Source organism: Phoxinus phoxinus, assembly GCF_949152265.1.
Source record: "Phoxinus phoxinus genome assembly, chromosome: 13".
In the NCBI taxonomy this organism is placed as follows: domain Eukaryota; kingdom Metazoa; phylum Chordata; class Actinopteri; order Cypriniformes; family Leuciscidae; genus Phoxinus; species Phoxinus phoxinus.
In genome coordinates this window covers 8720473-8738796 of record NC_136888.1, presented here as the reverse complement: position 1 = coordinate 8738796, position 18324 = coordinate 8720473, and the positions used below count along the sequence as shown (strand labels likewise).

Sequence of the window (18324 nt, the reverse complement as noted above, 5' to 3'; positions counted from 1 at the left end):
GTCCTACACAAAATAATAATAATAATGTCATTGAAATGCATATATAGCCTAATGACATGTTTGTGCAGGCCCCAGTGAAGTGTAATTCTAAAAAGGCAGAGAGAGAGAGAGAGAAAAGTTGTGAATTAAATTAAATTAAATCAAGGTAGCCTAATACCCTAATGAAAACCGCCACTTGACTAATAATGAAAAATGACACTTGCATTAACACTTGCTTGGTTAATTGACATCCTATTAGCCTAAATAGACTACTTAAAGCAAGGAAATGTTGCTCCTATTAAAGTAATGTAATAGTTGAATGACGGTGGATTATGAACTCGCCAAAACGGAAAAGAAAGCCCAACTGGACGCAGGATCAGTTACTGCTGCTGGCCCAGTTGGTGCTGAAAAAGAAAAAAACATAATAAAAGGGAAATTCGGCACTGGGATACAACATCGAGAATTGTGAAGTTTGCATCGAACACAATCTGGGTATTGATTGAGTGGGTTTTCTTTCTATTCACAAACACGTCCTCATCCTGGCGTGGTGCAATTATTTTAATATGCACCGACCACTCCGGGCACACCGGCAATATCCATAAAGCTGGCTTTGTTTCTTTGGAGTTGGCGAATGTCCAAAGGAAAACTTATGAACTGTCGAATAATATGGGGTCTACAGAGTGCATTGATGGTTTGGTGGATGGATCTGCTTACCGATGGCTGGAATATCGCTAGATCGTCATTACACAATTGCATTTTCCCCGTTGCCAGGTAACGAAGTGTTATCAAACATTTCAATTCGGCACTGATTTGGTTGTTGCGATTAGTTGGCGCTGTTATTGCATGCCTCACAATATCCACAACAATCAGTATTCCCTCACGATTAAGGCGGTATCTTTGTAATAACTCCGTGTCATTGAGTGTCTCCAACACACTGTGTCGCGCGGCGATTTTAAAGCTGCAGTCCGGCACTTTTTTGGGTTTAAAAATATCAAAAAATACATTTTTGGAAAAAAACGTAACCAGCCAGTGTTCAAAACGATCTGCTTGCCTTACCTCGATTAAAAACGGTAAGCTTGTAATAATGATTTTAATTCCAGTGGTACTGGTGGATTTCCGCGGGAATTTCGAGCATGTCTTTGCGTCATTACGTCACTTCTTTACACATAGAGAAGGAGTCCCCGGCTAGCGTGTGTGTATGATGGAGGTGGAGATTTAGCTTAGCACTTGGTATGGCGGATCCCGAAAGTTTAAAGCGACAATCACCAGTGACAACTGGAGATTCACCAGTTGTAAAACACAAAGACTTTGGACTTTCACGTTTTGACGTGATATAAGCAATCGTAATCGTTAGATTTAATCAGCATGATATAGCTCCTGCAATGCTGCCCCCACCCCCCGAATTTGGTCAGAACAAAAGTGAATGTTACTTACTTGTTCAGATGACATTTACCGATGAAAATTCTAATGTTGACACTTTCAAAAAGTATACTTTGAGATTGCTGATGACAGTACAGTATCCACAGCGACGCGACAGGTTCTCCTCAATACATTGTGTTCATCCGCGCTGTTTCATGCCGATTTACTACCCACGCACAGTTAATAATTCCGCGAATAACTGCAATTGCAGATTTCGAACAGAGATGGCGACAAAGAGGAAAAACGACGGACTGCAGCTTTAAGATCCTTTGTGAATAGGTCTTAGTGAGTTAGGAGTCCTCTCGACTTCTTTTAAGCTGTCCCAGACTTAGGTGCTACTTTTAGGGCTAAAATGCTTCGTGAATTACTCTTAGTGAAAAAAATTAGGAGTCCTAAAGTTAGGAGTGACACGCCCATTATTTTTAGGAGTTGCTCCTAAATTCGCCTGTTAGGAGCTACTTTTAGCCTTAAAATTCTTTGTGAATACGGCCCCTGATCTATCGTGATATTGGTCAAACTACTTTGAAAATAGACAATGTCCAATTCCTTAGCACACAAGCTGAACTTTAAAGAAGTAATGGCACTTTAAATCCACTGTCACTGTTACTAGCAGTATTGCTTCTCACTTTTTCTCTCTATTTTTGCTGTTACCTCTCTGTTTATTCATCCATATCTTTGTTCATATTTCTATTTCTGTGCAGTTCAGAAGAAAACGTATAAATTAAAACGTCCAACCGGCTAACTGAGCAATGTTTTATTGATTTCATGTTAGTGTCAAAAAGAAAAGGAAAAAGTTCAAATATATTGATTGATTTGGTTGGTATCCATCTCTGATCTGTTTTTGTATTCAGTGATTAACAAACTAACAGACCTTGAATATTGAATTATTTTTATTTTTCAATAGACTTGAATACTTTTCCATGTTGTTTAGTTTATCACTTAGCCTGATGACTTAGTTTTTGTTGTAATGCTGACACTTCTACAAAAAAAGAAATACATAATTTTAGATTATTAGTTATTAAGCTCAACCCTTCCTTCTGGTTCTGTTCTCACTCTCACTCTGTTCTCACTCCACACTCTCATGAATGTTCGAGCTTCAGTTTTTAAGTTTTAAGCATTGTTGACAGAATACCACAGATGTTGAGCTTAAAACTTCTATTATATTAACATGTAAAGACAGTAAACCCAATAATGTTAATATGAGTGCAAGGATGCCTGAAAAAGGAATTTCCTGTCCACCCACAGCAATTATGCCAAAAAAGCAAAGGTGCATTGCATTGAGTAGTCCTGCTGAAAATGCATGCCCATATTTTTCACATTATATGTCCTCCGATTAAATGATTAATTGTGCATGCGAGTGTGTTGAGTATATCTCTGGCCCTGCTGTCTACACGGCTGAGGTTAATGATTTGATGAATACCTACTTCCCACACTTGCATTATACTCTGTTTGCTTATCTTCTTAATTTTTTGTCATTGATTTAGGAGGGTGACAATAATGGAAGACTCAGACCAGAACATTCACCTCAAGAACCTGTCGTTGCTACAATCAGCCAATGAAGAGGAAGCTTTGGATTTGCTTTTTTTAGGAGACACAAATCGTATGATTGCAGAGGTGAGGACATCAGTTTGTATGTAAATGTTGATTCAGCTCTCTATAGGCATCATACTCTTTGGCCATGTTTAGTTCATGTAGTCATTGTTTAGGATTGACAACTGTTTTTGTAAGACATTTTTTAAAAACAAAAAAACATTTTTTATATTTTCTAATCATTTTAAGTGTGAACAAAATGTCTTTACATTTGGCACATTTTACTTATTAGATATCTCCAAACCAATAGCAGAAATCCACCCATCCACCCATTCTCCAAACTGCCTTTATGTAGGGTAATAACAGCAGTCTTGTAAACACACACAGGGTATGTGTACACAGAGAGCCGCTTCACAGGCCAGTATCAAAATGATTGTTTTTTTGCATTATTGCTCACTTGCTCTCTCATGGAGCTTGGTGAGCGGAGCACAAATAGTGTAATAATCACATGTTGTAACTACGTTACTTGCATTTTAAGACATTAAACAGAAAATATTAATCACAAATTAACACGTTATTTTTGACATCACTTATACAAAAAAAAACATGGGCTGGGATCTCAGATAACAAGAAAAAAAGTAAAACAACAACAACAACAGTAGTGTATATGGGGCACCTTGTGTCAAAATATGATTTATGACCCTGATTTATGGCTTTATGACAGGAAATGTCCATATTTGGGGGTTTTATGACCAACAGGTGGGTATGTGACCTTTGACCATGTGTGGTTCCGGAATGTTTATGGCTGTTTGTTTATGATAGTGATCTGCTTGTGCGACAAGGTGGTGAATGTTTTTCGGGGTGTGTTTTTATTACAGGGGGGATTATGTATTAATATATATTTTATTATAACAGGATAATTTTCACAGAACGTTGAAATTATGAACATGAAGAGATATGTCATGGATTTGATTTTCAGATGGCACAGCATCGCCCGTAATGCCTGTGGGAGAGAATGAAAATAAGTTTAAAGAAATAGCATTGATGCCAAATAAAGCATATAAAATAACAGATATATGAAATAATAATATACAATTATCAAGTATAAGTATTTTAAAGTAAGTAAGTTAAAGTACTGGTTAAAGTCACAAATCCTTAAATCTTTCAGAGCAGATGAAATGTCACAAATTAATTTTTAAGACATAAAAACCATTGAGGTTAAATAAAACACATAAAATAATGAATTAATGAAATAAGATGTTAATTTTATTAAGTATTTGAATCTAATACATCTGCGATATATGATCATCATGTGGACACCACAATATACTGGCTTACGCATAAATAAAACATAAAATAGTGAATAATAGTTCATATTATTTGAAATAAGATGTTCAATTATCAAGTCTAAGTATTTTAATCTAATACATCAGTGATAGGGTCATCATGTGGACACCACAATATACTGTCTTACACAGATAAATAAAACATAAAATAGTAAATACTAGTTCATATTATTTGAAATAAGATGTTAAATTATCAAGTATAAGTATTTTAATCTAATACACCACAATATACTGGCTTACACAGATAAATAAAACATAAAATAGTAAATACTAGTTCATATTATTTGAAATCAGATGTTAAATTATCAAGTATAAGTATTTTAATCTAATACACCACAATAAACTGGCTTACACAGATAAATAAAACATATAAAATAGTGAATAATAGTTCATATTATTTGAAATAAGATGTTAAATGATAAAGTATAAGTATTTGAATCTAATACACCACAATAAACTGTCTTACACAGATAAATAAAACATAAAATAGTAAATACTAGTTCATATTATTTGAAATAAGATGTTAAATTATCAAGTATAAGTATTTTAATCTAATACACCACAATAAACTGTCTTACACAGATAAATAAAACATATAAAATAGTGAATAATAGTTCATATTATTTGAAATAAGATGTTAAATGATAAAGTATAAGTATTTGAATCTGATACACCTCAATAAACTGTCTTACACAGATAAATAAAACATATAAAATAGTGAATAATAGTTCATATTATTTGAAATAAGATGTTAAATGATAAAGTATAAGTATTTGAATCTGATACACCTCAATAAACTGTCTTACACAGATAAATAAAACATATAAAATAGTAAATACTAGTTCATATTATTTTAAATAAGATGTTAAATTATCAAGTATAAGTATTTTAATCTAATACACCACAATAAACTGTCTTACACAGATAAATAAAACATATAAAATAGTGAATAATAGTTCATATTATTTGAAATAAGATGTTAAATGATCAAGTATAAGCATTTGAATCTGATACACCTCAAACTGTCTTACACATATAAATAAAACATAAAATTAACGAAATAAGTATTTTAATCGAATACATCAGTGATATCATCATGGGGACACCACAATATACTGACTTACACAGATAAATAAAACATAAAATAGTGAATAATAGTTCATATTATTTGAAATAAGATGTTAAATTATCAAGTATTTTAAAGTTAGTTTTAAACATGTGTCGAAGTTAACTTACAATCGGTGAAATTAGGAGGTCTTTTTGTCTCTGGTTAAAATCACAGATCCTTGAATTTCTGAGCAGAAGAGATGTTGGCGCTCCGTTTGCTAAATTGAAAATGAAGATTGTTTCCATCATAGCACTGACACCGGCCCTCCCCTTCCTCTATGTGTAGTTGCTATGTATTAGCTTTTGCAGTTTGTTTCAGGAAACACCAGACAATTAAAAGATAGGCCGGTCACCTGGTGTTTTACATTCAAAGACCACAACTGTCTCCTATCATAAAATCTCCTTATCTGAAGCCTTACTGTCTGGCGACCCCAAAATGTGACCATTTTGCCACTTCACACGGACCATGCTGTAAGATCAATCGTCCTTCCTCCCTGGGGGATCGGTACCCTATCCTGTTTTTCTTGGAGAAAGCGTGAATACAATAGGCACCCCAAACATCAATTCTGACACCTTTTGAAGATCAGATTTCTTTTTCTACCATTTAAACTTGTGTACATTTATTTAAAGACTGCATGTAGGCCTACCATTTTGACGCTTGTGTTACCTTACGTCTTTGGCAATATTAAAGGTTTTCTAACTTTTTTTTCAGCACATGTATAGTTACAGAAAATAATAATAGTGCAACAAACAAGGAGATTATGTTTTATTTCTTTTAATCAGGTTTGTTAAAAGTATGTTTGAATGATGTTAGTTCATCTGCGCTACCATGTATTTGCTATAACAATAAAATTAAAAGTTAAAATCCAGTAACGATGCAATCCTTTAAATATTAACTTTGAGTGCATCAGAAATAAATGGATGTAAAATTATTATCATGTCACATGTGACATTTATTTAACATGACAGAAAAGACAGTAACACCAATGACACACAAAAAGGCCAAATATTCTTCAACCATAATTAAGTAGATGAGACTAAATTGTTACATTTGGCATACAATCTAAATGAATAGCTTTGAATGAAGTTTATCTGTAAATGGGAGTCACCGGTGTTTACAAAATGGATACTACGAGGTATCAAACCACAGCTTGTCAATCATGGTATACTAACTAAATTAAGTAGTGCAATACATAATTATTCTAGTTTTTATTTATTTATTTATTTACTACAAATCCCTAACAATAAAGTAGGTCAAACCAGTGAGTTCAACTAAAGCTTCATATGAAATCACGAGATAAATGAGAACATTTCTGATAACTGAAAAGAGACATACAGTGCTGTGGATATACCATAGATATTCATGAATTTGAAAGAAGGAAAGTCGAGTGATCAGATTTTTATGTCAAAATATTAGATATTTAGATGTTTAACGGTAACACCATGTGACAGAACTCCAGGGGTCTACTACTTTCATTAAAAATTATTTTATAATATTTATGCAGCATTTTTTTTTTAATATCATTTACATAATATATTTGATTGTTATGTATACATTATTGTATTTTATATCGGGGATAAACTTGTCATTGATATCAAATTAAAGCATTTTCCCTCTGTACATGACTGTGGGGACGAGCACATCTGGTACTTGGAATTCTATATAATTAATTAAAAATCAAATATTGCCACATTGATAGCTCAAGAAGGTGTAATTGTACAAATACATTTTACATATATATATATATATATATATATTAGGGCTGTCAAACGATTAAAATATTTAATCGCGATTAATCGCATTAATGTCATAGTTAACTCGCGATTAATCGCACATTTTTATCTATTCTAAATGTCTCTTGATTTCTTTTTGTCCCATTATTTTTTTCTCATTTTAATGCTCTTATCAACATGGAAAAGTGGATCGGCTTGCTTTGTGCAAATGTTGTTGTTGTTTTTTTAAACAACATTGGCATACTGTGTTCAATTTCACACTAACATTCTCACTTGGAGCAAATAATCTCTCACACAATGTGACACTGTCCATCAATAAAAGAGTGAAAGAAATACTGACGAGGTAACGTTACTAATATTGACGAGTGGCCGTAGAAACGCATCAGCTGAGTGTGTGTGTGTGTGTGTGTGCGCGCTTGACTATCAAGTGGTATTTAGCCTGGACGTGCTGCGATGATAGCTCAGTTCACAACGACACAACACACAGATCACTTTGGTCTTGTCAATTGAACCATTTGGCAACTTTTTAAAAGTAAACTTTCCATTCAGAATCTTATTGGCCTCCATTTCGGCGTCTCGCGCTCATCATTCATCCACTCAAAACGTAACGTTCAGACGAGAACCGCCGCGTCGCGCAGCGGCTCGTATTTAAAATTCGAACACATTATTATATGAGTGTACACACACCGGCGGCGCCATTCAGCGTTTTTATTGCTGGCCATAAACTGAGAAAGTGCGCGTCCGATGTGCTAGACGCGCTCAGTTGTCCTAGACGCGGCTCAGCGCTGTGCTTCTCGTCCTCTCTTTGGCCGGTTCGCATCGCAAGCCCAAACAAGTGTGTGCGGCGTGCCTGTTGTTTTGTTTCTGGTCTAGCTAGATCCGGTGTGGTGTTGTAGTTTTAATAACGTTACTAGTTGTTGCAAAAGCATGTGAAAAAAACTACAAAGTTTGCTAGGCGTTAATCTCGCGATAAAAAAATTGACGCCGTTAAAATGGGTTTGCGTTAACGCCGTTAATAACGCGTTTAACGGACAGCCCTAATATATATATATATATATATATAAATGTAAAGAAATTGTAACCCTAAAGTGTTTTTCAAGTGTGATATTTCTGTAAAGGCTAGGGACAGAAAATGTAAATTTCCATAGAATGACCCAGAAATAAATCTTATTTATACAAAGATATTCAAGCAGTATTTCGTCCACCGACACACACCAGCAATCTGTATTCATGTTACCGTAACTCTTTAGCCGTCTGCACTATCAAAACATTGCAAATTGCTGTATTTCGGCAATATACGTCTTATTACGGTAATTTCAGGCTTTCTGTCAGCAAATGACAGCAGCTTTCTGGCAGAGCGGATCGGAAAGATTTGAACAGGGATACCATAAAATAATAAAAGAGAAAACGAACAAAAACATGGCGATTCAAGCGGTAGCCATCAGAAGAGTCGATTAGGAATATTTTTGATGAAACATGGGAGGTGGATGGCCGAATACTCTTTCACGTATCTTAGCATGTGGGGTCGTGCGTATGTAGCGTTATGTATGTATTTGTGTGCGTGTATGAAACTATCCTAAATAAAAACAACCCCGTGTCACAAAAAAAAAAGACTTTTATTTTAGGTTCGTTTTTTTTCCCCCAACTTTAAAGTGATCGTTTCTTTTATTTGTGATTTTTTAAAGATTTTTTTTTCTAAATAAAAATCAGTAAATTTATTCACGGTTCTATTATTTTTGTCTATTTAAATTCTATTTACAAACTCACCATACACACTAATGGCCAATAACGGTAATTTATTGAACGTCATCTTTTCTCAAAAGATAATACCTAGCACATGAAGATAGCGCATTGTTTTACAATTTTACAGTCCAAAACTAAATATGTGAAAATCACCTATTTTAGCTTCAGATTCTAAAGGGTTGAGTTGTGTCTTTTAGAAAATCAGCACACATTTTTAGAGACGAGATGTGCCTCTGTGGTCCATGACGCAACAAAAGTAAAGTTTGTCTTGAGTGAATATTTCATTTTACTCGTGTTAAGGTCTTCAGAAGTCATAACTTCAGGGGTCAATGGGGCTCCTGAGAATATTTAATTTCCCTTAAAAACCAAAGATTAAGCTAAATGACTATAGTTTCCAGTGTTCACTCCCAAAATCAAATATACAATTTGTATTACACTATTTTCAAAGGATAATCTAGCTTTAAAGTTAGAATAAAAAAGTTAAAACCAATCATATCTTCATACCTGGTGGGTTCTGACACAAAGCCATTCACCGGTTATTTTTGTGTTATAAATGTACTTATCTACAAATTTCAAACAGATAAATATAGTAAATACACAATGAAACAAGAGAATAATGCTATCAAATACGTCTGACACTATGTTTTGAGAAAAAGCAGTGTTTTAAAATTCAGAGGATTTTTCTTTTGACAAACATACATTTTAAATATATCCCATGGTGTTTAACATCCAAGAAGTAGTTCTTTACGGAATGGCTAATTAACTAAAAAAAACAACAGCAATACAAATAGTTTAAGTCGACATAAAACACCACCAGACCCCCTCCATAGTTGTAGTAAACATTTACAATATGTAAATATATTCTGTCAGATTTGTTAGAGTGTCTGTACCACATTATTGTAAGGCAATCACATTTGAGGACTAACGTTACCTGTCCCTTGTAAAGGTTATGGACAAAATTCAAGCATAATCTTTATGCAACAATCACGTAGGCACAATTTACTACAAAAGTGTGTACGGTGTATAAGAAAAGAGCCATTTAGCTGTAATGAATACATAATACAGAAACCCTCTCTTCCGATCTATTGTAGAAGTTTGTAACCATGATTGTAAAAAAAAAAAAAAAGATTTTCCCACCAGCGGATGAAACTATTTTTATCTTGTTTCTTTGTACAGTTTTAGACGAAGACTACTCTTTGAGCACTGTCAAACTTGTTCATATAGGAATTAATGAACAAATACAGCATAAGCAAATTACAAACATTTTATTTGTAATTTATATCACAGATTTAAACTGTGATATTCTTTTAGGTCTGTCTATGAAGCGGTCACAAAACACATAATAGGCCCTACCTCAACATGCAATCTTGATGTTTTTCTGTTACATATACGACTGTTACACTTAAAACAAACCTAGCGAATATTTACACATTACAAGTCAAGGTGCCACAGACACACAATTAGTCATGTTTGTCTTCACATGTTTTTGTCCCTCATCAGTGACTAGCAAATTGTTTAACATAGCTCAATCTCCCAAATATTTACAATTGTGAAAAATTTATTAAATGTTTCTTTGATTTTGTTCAAATTTTTCTAAAACAAACTGTTTGAAACTGTTTACCACGGTTTTCATTTTTAACATCGCCATTCTTATTGTATTGTCGGGTGTGATTGTAATGTTTGTGGGGGGTTTTCTTTACACTTTCCCCCTGGATATCTGTTTTCTACAGTTATCAGCAATGCACTCTAGGTGTTCTCGTCTTCTCTTTGTTCATTTACGACAGCATCCCCATGAATTGGCTTGATTTAATAAAATGGCGGTTTAAACCATCATCTTCACTTGAGACACGTTTACATTATATTATCAAACTCTACTCTATGGCATTTTTGCCCGCCTCAAAGAATCTGTATGTTACAGACGTAATAATGGTTTATTCAGAATGTAGATTACTGTTTAAAAGTAGATGTGTAGGGTTATATACAATATTACAATGCTTTTTAATTTTACTCTAGACAATTTAATAAAGGGACTGAACTTTAACATTTTAATCTTTGGTAATTGTTAACTTAAAGTACGCACAAAAGAAATGCCATCCTATCTACTTTCTAAATGCGTGTTATGGATCTATTGTGAACAATTGTTCGCACATGCATATGTTTTTGACCTTGTAATGTTTAAATCAAAATTTTGTTGGAAAATCTAAAATATATGTTGGATTTACTTAACTTTTTATGTCAACAGGTTGTAACTGGGTTAAGTTGCATTTAATAAAACATTGTTTATTTCAGTAAACTTAAGTTTATTACATTAGGTTAATTCAATGCCATTTAGTTGAATCAGGTTAACATTCTTAATTTTGTCCAAACTATTAAGTTCAATTATCCTAAAATTAATTTCAAACAAAAATTAAAACAAATGTATAATTGATTCATTTATTTAGTGATTGTGTTCAACAATTTTTACAACCTTTACAAATGTTATATAATAAGATAACCTTTTACAAAAGCTTGACTCCGTAAAGACTCTTAATGTTAGGCATTTGCTAGAAGACGGTTTTGTTACGTCCAATGCATGCCCAAAGTAGTTGTTTTTATTATAATTAAAACCAGTTTAATTGTTGTTAGTACGTCATTACCCCAAGCACATGGTCTACACTTCACCACAATAGTAACCACCAAAACACTAACATATCAGAAACTCTTTTAAATATAAACATAAAAGAACATTACCAAGTCATCAATTTGTTTTATCTTGATGAAAAAACACTTAAAATAACATTTTATTTCAAATGTACACCCCTACCCAGCCGTGTGCAATGCATGATGGGAAGGGGAAATCCTGTTCCTAATTTCTATAATGCCATTTTAACACAACTGAATTCATTTATGTACTCTCAACTCAAATGGATTAAGTAAAGTGTTTGAAAAGAATCGTGTTGGATTAACTTCATTTACTTAAGTAAATAGAACAAGCATCAAATATTATTTTGGTCTACTTAACTATATTAATATTTTCATGTTCTTGCAACATGAAAATATTGAGTTAAGCCAAAACGCAACTGTTTCAAGTCAGTGTAACGCAATGCAACTGTGTTTGAATGAGAACGCTAATGGTGTTCAATGAAAATTATTTTTTAAATAAACTGAACGGTATAGTAAAATCATTTTTGAGTGAATTCTCTCTGGTGGCATGCAGGGCTTGTTGCGACTTCTGTACCATAGTGAATGTAATTTACATAGTTATTTATGGCCTTCTGATGACAACCCCCAGTACACACAGCAGGGGCTAGGGCGGACACCAATAGCTGTCCTGATAAACTCTACACAGAGCTCAGCCTCAGTTATCGCACACAATCCCGGTTTTCCTAACTGAAGGATCTAGCTCTTCTAGCTGCGGACGGCTGAGCTACTGCAACATCTCATTGATTAGAAATTGAAGGACCAATGTCTGCTTGTTACATGGACTGCCCAAAGACCACTTCAACATTCCTGTTTATTTGAGTCTGACGCAAGCTAAGGTTCTTTGACTTCTGACCCAAAACCCAAACTTCAGAGCGTTAACGTACAAGGCCTGGACAATTGTGCTGCAAGGACTCACGGGAGATTCCAGGACCTAACCAAATCTTTCATCATCGAATAGGGCCCCATTCGAAAATCTAGAAACTTCCGAAATGGAAGAACGAAACCCATTGAGTTCTGGCGATGCTGGGCAAATCCAGCCGGAGGTGTGTGAATGCGCTACGGGGCAATGAGTGTCGTTTAAGAACTACGATAGACTGTATGTTTAAAGATCATTTTAGAGGCCAGATGGCTGGCTTGATGCACAGGACTATCGATGCTGCGTGTGATATGAATAACGATTGGGCGGGGGATACCAAACGTGAAACAAATCTCAAGAAAGAAATGTGCTCTATAAGAGAGTTGGTTGGCTCATGGACAAATATTACACCCGTGTTTTTTAACAGAAAAGAACCAATCGGGGTAATCCTCAGAAAAGTTCTGGATGTGCTGTGTGAATGTAGTGACGAATTTGGAGTCACCGAAATACTATGTATGTGTACATTTGTAACAGATCTCTGTGTGTCACTGGTGTCAAAAAATGCAAAAACTGACGTTGATGAAATAGTTGAAAGTCTGGTCAGCTATACCCTTGACCAAAATATGATAGCATGTCGCGATTTCCTATTCTGGCTCGAACACATGTAAATAAAGTATTGTTTTACTTTATGTATGTAATTTTTTGTAAAGAAAAATATTGTTGAAATAAAAGGTTGAATCACTTATTGTTTTTTATACGACCGTGTCTGAGCTAGTTAAAAAATGGTAATATGCATCTTGATTCTTACAAATTGATAACTTATTGATCTTCATTCTTTGTTTTGCTGCATTTTAAAAAATACTACATTAATTAAAAGATGAAACATTTCAGAGATCCCATGCCACCAGAGAGAATTCACTCAAAAATGATTTTACTATACCGTTCAGTTTATTTAAAAAATAATTTTCATTGAACACCATTAGCGTTCTCATTCAAACACAGTTGCATTGCGTTACACTGACTTGAAACAGTTGCGTTTTGGCTTAACTCAATATTTTCATGTTGCAAGAACATGAAAATATTAATATAGTTAAGTAGACCAAAATAATATTTGATGCTTGTTCTATTTACTTAAGTAAATGAAGTTAATCCAACACGATTCTTTTCAAACACTTTACTTAATCCATTTGAGTTGAGAGTACATAAATGAATTCAGTTGTGTTAAAATGGCATTATAGAAATTAGGAACAGGATTTCCCCTTCCCATCATGCATTGCACACGGCTGGGTAGGGGTGTACATTTGAAATAAAATGTTATTTTAAGTGTTTTTTCATCAAGATAAAACAAATTGATGACTTGGTAATGTTCTTTTATGTTTATATTTAAAAGAGTTTCTGATATGTTAGTGTTTTGGTGGTTACTATTGTGGTGAAGTGTAGACCATGTGCTTGGGGTAATGACGTACTAACAACAATTAAACTGGTTTTAATTATAATAAAAACAACTACTTTGGGCATGCATTGGACGTAACAAAACCGTCTTCTAGCAAATGCCTAACATTAAGAGTCTTTACGGAGTCAAGCTTTTGTAAAAGGTTATCTTATTATATAACATTTGTAAAGGTTGTAAAAATTGTTGAACACAATCACTAAATAAATGAATCAATTATACATTTGTTTTAATTTTTGTTTGAAATTAATTTTAGGATAATTGAACTTAATAGTTTGGACAAAATTAAGAATGTTAACCTGATTCAACTAAATGGCATTGAATTAACCTAATGTAATAAACTTAAGTTTACTGAAATAAACAATGTTTTATTAAATGCAACTTAACCCAGTTACAACCTGTTGACATAAAAAGTTAAGTAAATCCAACATATATTTGAGATTTTCCAACAAAATTTTGATTTAAACATTACAAGGTCAAAAACATATGCATGTGCGAACAATTGTTCACAATAGATCCATAACACGCATTTAGAAAGTAGATAGGATGGCATTTCTTTTGTGCGTACTTTAAGTTAACAATTACCAAAGATTAAAATGTTAAAGTTCAGTCCCTTTATTAAATTGTCTAGAGTAAAATTAAAAAGCATTGTAATATTGTATATAACCCTACACATCTACTTTTAAACAGTAATCTACATTCTGAATAAACCATTATTACGTCTGTAACATACAGATTCTTTGAGGCGGGCAAAAATGCCATAGAGTAGAGTTTGATAATATAATGTAAACGTGTCTCAAGTGAAGATGATGGTTTAAACCGCCATTTTATTAAATCAAGCCAATTCATGGGGATGCTGTCGTAAATGAACAAAGAGAAGACGAGAACACCTAGAGTGCATTGCTGATAACTGTAGAAAACAGATATCCAGGGGGAAAGTGTAAAGAAAACCCCCCACAAACATTACAATCACACCCGACAATACAATAAGAATGGCGATGTTAAAAATGAAAACCGTGGTAAACAGTTTCAAACAGTTTGTTTTAGAAAAATTTGAACAAAATCAAAGAAACATTTAATAAATTTTTCACAATTGTAAATATTTGGGAGATTGAGCTATGTTAAACAATTTGCTAGTCACTGATGAGGGACAAAAACATGTGAAGACAAACATGACTAATTGTGTGTCTGTGGCACCTTGACTTGTAATGTGTAAATATTCGCTAGGTTTGTTTTAAGTGTAACAGTCGTATATGTAACAGAAAAACATCAAGATTGCATGTTGAGGTAGGGCCTATTATGTGTTTTGTGACCGCTTCATAGACAGACCTAAAAGAATATCACAGTTTAAATCTGTGATATAAATTACAAATAAAATGTTTGTAATTTGCTTATGCTGTATTTGTTCATTAATTCCTATATGAACAAGTTTGACAGTGCTCAAAGAGTAGTCTTCGTCTAAAACTGTACAAAGAAACAAGATAAAAATAGTTTCATCCGCTGGTGGGAAAATCTTTTTTTTTTTTTTTACAATCATGGTTACAAACTTCTACAATAGATCGGAAGAGAGGGTTTCTGTATTATGTATTCATTACAGCTAAATGGCTCTTTTCTTATACACCGTACACACTTTTGTAGTAAATTGTGCCTACGTGATTGTTGCATAAAGATTATGCTTGAATTTTATCCATAACCTTTACAAGGGACAGGTAACGTTAGTCCTCAAATGTGATTGCCTTACAATAATGTGGTACAGACACTCTAACAAATCTGACAGAATATATTTACATATTGTAAATGTTTACTACAACTATGGAGGGGGTCTGGTGGTGTTTTATGTCGACTTAAACTATTTGTATTGCTGTTGTTTTTTTTAGTTAATTAGCCATTCCGTAAAGAACTACTTCTTGGATGTTAAACACCATGGGATATATTTAAAATGTATGTTTGTCAAAAGAAAAATCCTCTGAATTTTAAAACACTGCTTTTTCTCAAAACATAGTGTCAGACGTATTTGATAGCATTATTCTCTTGTTTCATTGTGTATTTACTATATTTATCTGTTTGAAATTTGTAGATAAGTACATTTATAACACAAAAATAACCGGTGAATGGCTTTGTGTCAGAACCCACCAGGTATGAAGATATGATTGGTTTTAACTTTTTTATTCTAACTTTAAAGCTAGATTATCCTTTGAAAATAGTGTAATACAAATTGTATATTTGATTTTGGGAGTGAACACTGGAAACTATAGTCATTTAGCTTAATCTTTGGTTTTTAAGGGAAATTAAATATTCTCAGGAGCCCCATTGACCCCTGAAGTTATGACTTCTGAAGACCTTAACACGAGTAAAATGAAATATTCACTCAAGACAAACTTTACTTTTGTTGCGTCATGGACCACAGAGGCACATCTCGTCTCTAAAAATGTGTGCTGATTTTCTAAAAGACACAACTCAACCCTTTAGAATCTGAAGCTAAAATAGGTGATTTTCACATATTTAGTTTTGGACTGTAAAATTGTAAAACAATGCGCTATCTTCATGTGCTAGGTATTATCTTTTGAGAAAAGATGACGTTCAATAAATTACCGTTATTGGCCATTAGTGTGTATGGTGAGTTTGTAAATAGAATTTAAATAGACAAAAATAATAGAACCGTGAATAAATTTACTGATTTTTATTTAGAAAAAAAAATCTTTAAAAAATCACAAATAAAAGAAACGATCACTTTAAAGTTGGGGGAAAAAAAACGAACCTAAAATAAAAGTCTTTTTTTTTTGTGACACGGGGTTGTTTTTATTTAGGATAGTTTCATACACGCACACAAATACATACATAACGCTACATACGCACGACCCCACATGCTAAGATACGTGAAAGAGTATTCGGCCATCCACCTCCCATGTTTCATCAAAAATATTCCTAATCGACTCTTCTGATGGCTACCGCTTGAATCGCCATGTTTTTGTTCGTTTTCTCTTTTATTATTTTATGGTATCCCTGTTCAAATCTTTCCGATCCGCTCTGCCAGAAAGCTGCTGTCATTTGCTGACAGAAAGCCTGAAATTACCGTAATAAGACGTATATTGCCGAAATACAGCAATTTGCAATGTTTTGATAGTGCAGACGGCTAAAGAGTTACGGTAACATGAATACAGATTGCTGGTGTGTGTCGGTGGACGAAATACTGCTTGAATATCTTTGTATAAATAAGATTTATTTCTGGGTCATTCTATGGAAATTTACATTTTCTGTCCCTAGCCTTTACAGAAATATCACACTTGAAAAACACTTTAGGGTTACAATTTCTTTACATTTATATATATATATATATATATATATATATATATGTAAAATGTATTTGTACAATTACACCTTCTTGAGCTATCAATGTGGCAATATTTGATTTTTAATTAATTATATAGAATTCCAAGTACCAGATGTGCTCGTCCCCACAGTCATGTACAGAGGGAAAATGCTTTAATTTGATATCAATGACAAGTTTATCCCCGATATAAAATACAATAATGTATACATAACAATCAAATATATTATGTAAATGATATTAAAAAAAAAATGCTGCATAAATATTATAAAATAATTTTTAATGAAAGTAGTAGACCCCTGGAGTTCTGTCACATGGTGTTACCGTTAAACATCTAAATATCTAATATTTTGACATAAAAATCTGATCACTCGACTTTCCTTCTTTCAAATTCATGAATATCTATGGTATATCCACAGCACTGTATGTCTCTTTTCAGTTATCAGAAATGTTCTCATTTATCTCGTGATTTCATATGAAGCTTTAGTTGAACTCACTGGTTTGACCTACTTTATTGTTAGGGATTTGTAGTAAATAAATAAATAAATAAAAACTAGAATAATTATGTATTGCACTACTTAATTTAGTTAGTATACCATGATTGACAAGCTGTGGTTTGATACCTCGTAGTATCCATTTTGTAAACACCGGTGACTCCCATTTACAGATAAACTTCATTCAAAGCTATTCATTTAGATTGTATGCCAAATGTAACAATTTAGTCTCATCTACTTAATTATGGTTGAAGAATATTTGGCCTTTTTGTGTGTCATTGGTGTTACTGTCTTTTCTGTCATGTTAAATAAATGTCACATGTGACATGATAATAATTTTACATCCATTTATTTCTGATGCACTCAAAGTTAATATTTAAAGGATTGCATCGTTACTGGATTTTAACTTTTAATTTTATTGTTATAGCAAATACATGGTAGCGCAGATGAACTAACATCATTCAAACATACTTTTAACAAACCTGATTAAAAGAAATAAAACATAATCTCCTTGTTTGTTGCACTATTATTATTTTCTGTAACTATACATGTGCTGAAAAAAAAGTTAGAAAACCTTTAATATTGCCAAAGACGTAAGGTAACACAAGCGTCAAAATGGTAGGCCTACATGCAGTCTTTAAATAAATGTACACAAG

General features: G+C 33.2%; 1 protein-coding gene across 7 annotated transcripts in view; it reads left to right on the top strand.

Moving 5' to 3' along the window:
* The window catches only part of kif6 (kinesin family member 6), a 165564-nt gene that overhangs the window by 56775 nt on the left and 90465 nt on the right, over positions 1 to 18324 (top strand). For all 7 annotated transcript variants that reach the window (XR_013799900.1, XR_013799901.1, XM_079631893.1 and 4 more), the window contains exon 6: positions 2883 to 3012. Coding sequence is in view for 5 of the 7 variants with exons in the window: in XM_079631893.1 (XP_079488019.1) it covers positions 2883 to 3012 (130 nt within the window). In the remaining 2 variants the exon portion in view is untranslated. The remainder of the gene's footprint in view (positions 1 to 2882; positions 3013 to 18324) is intronic.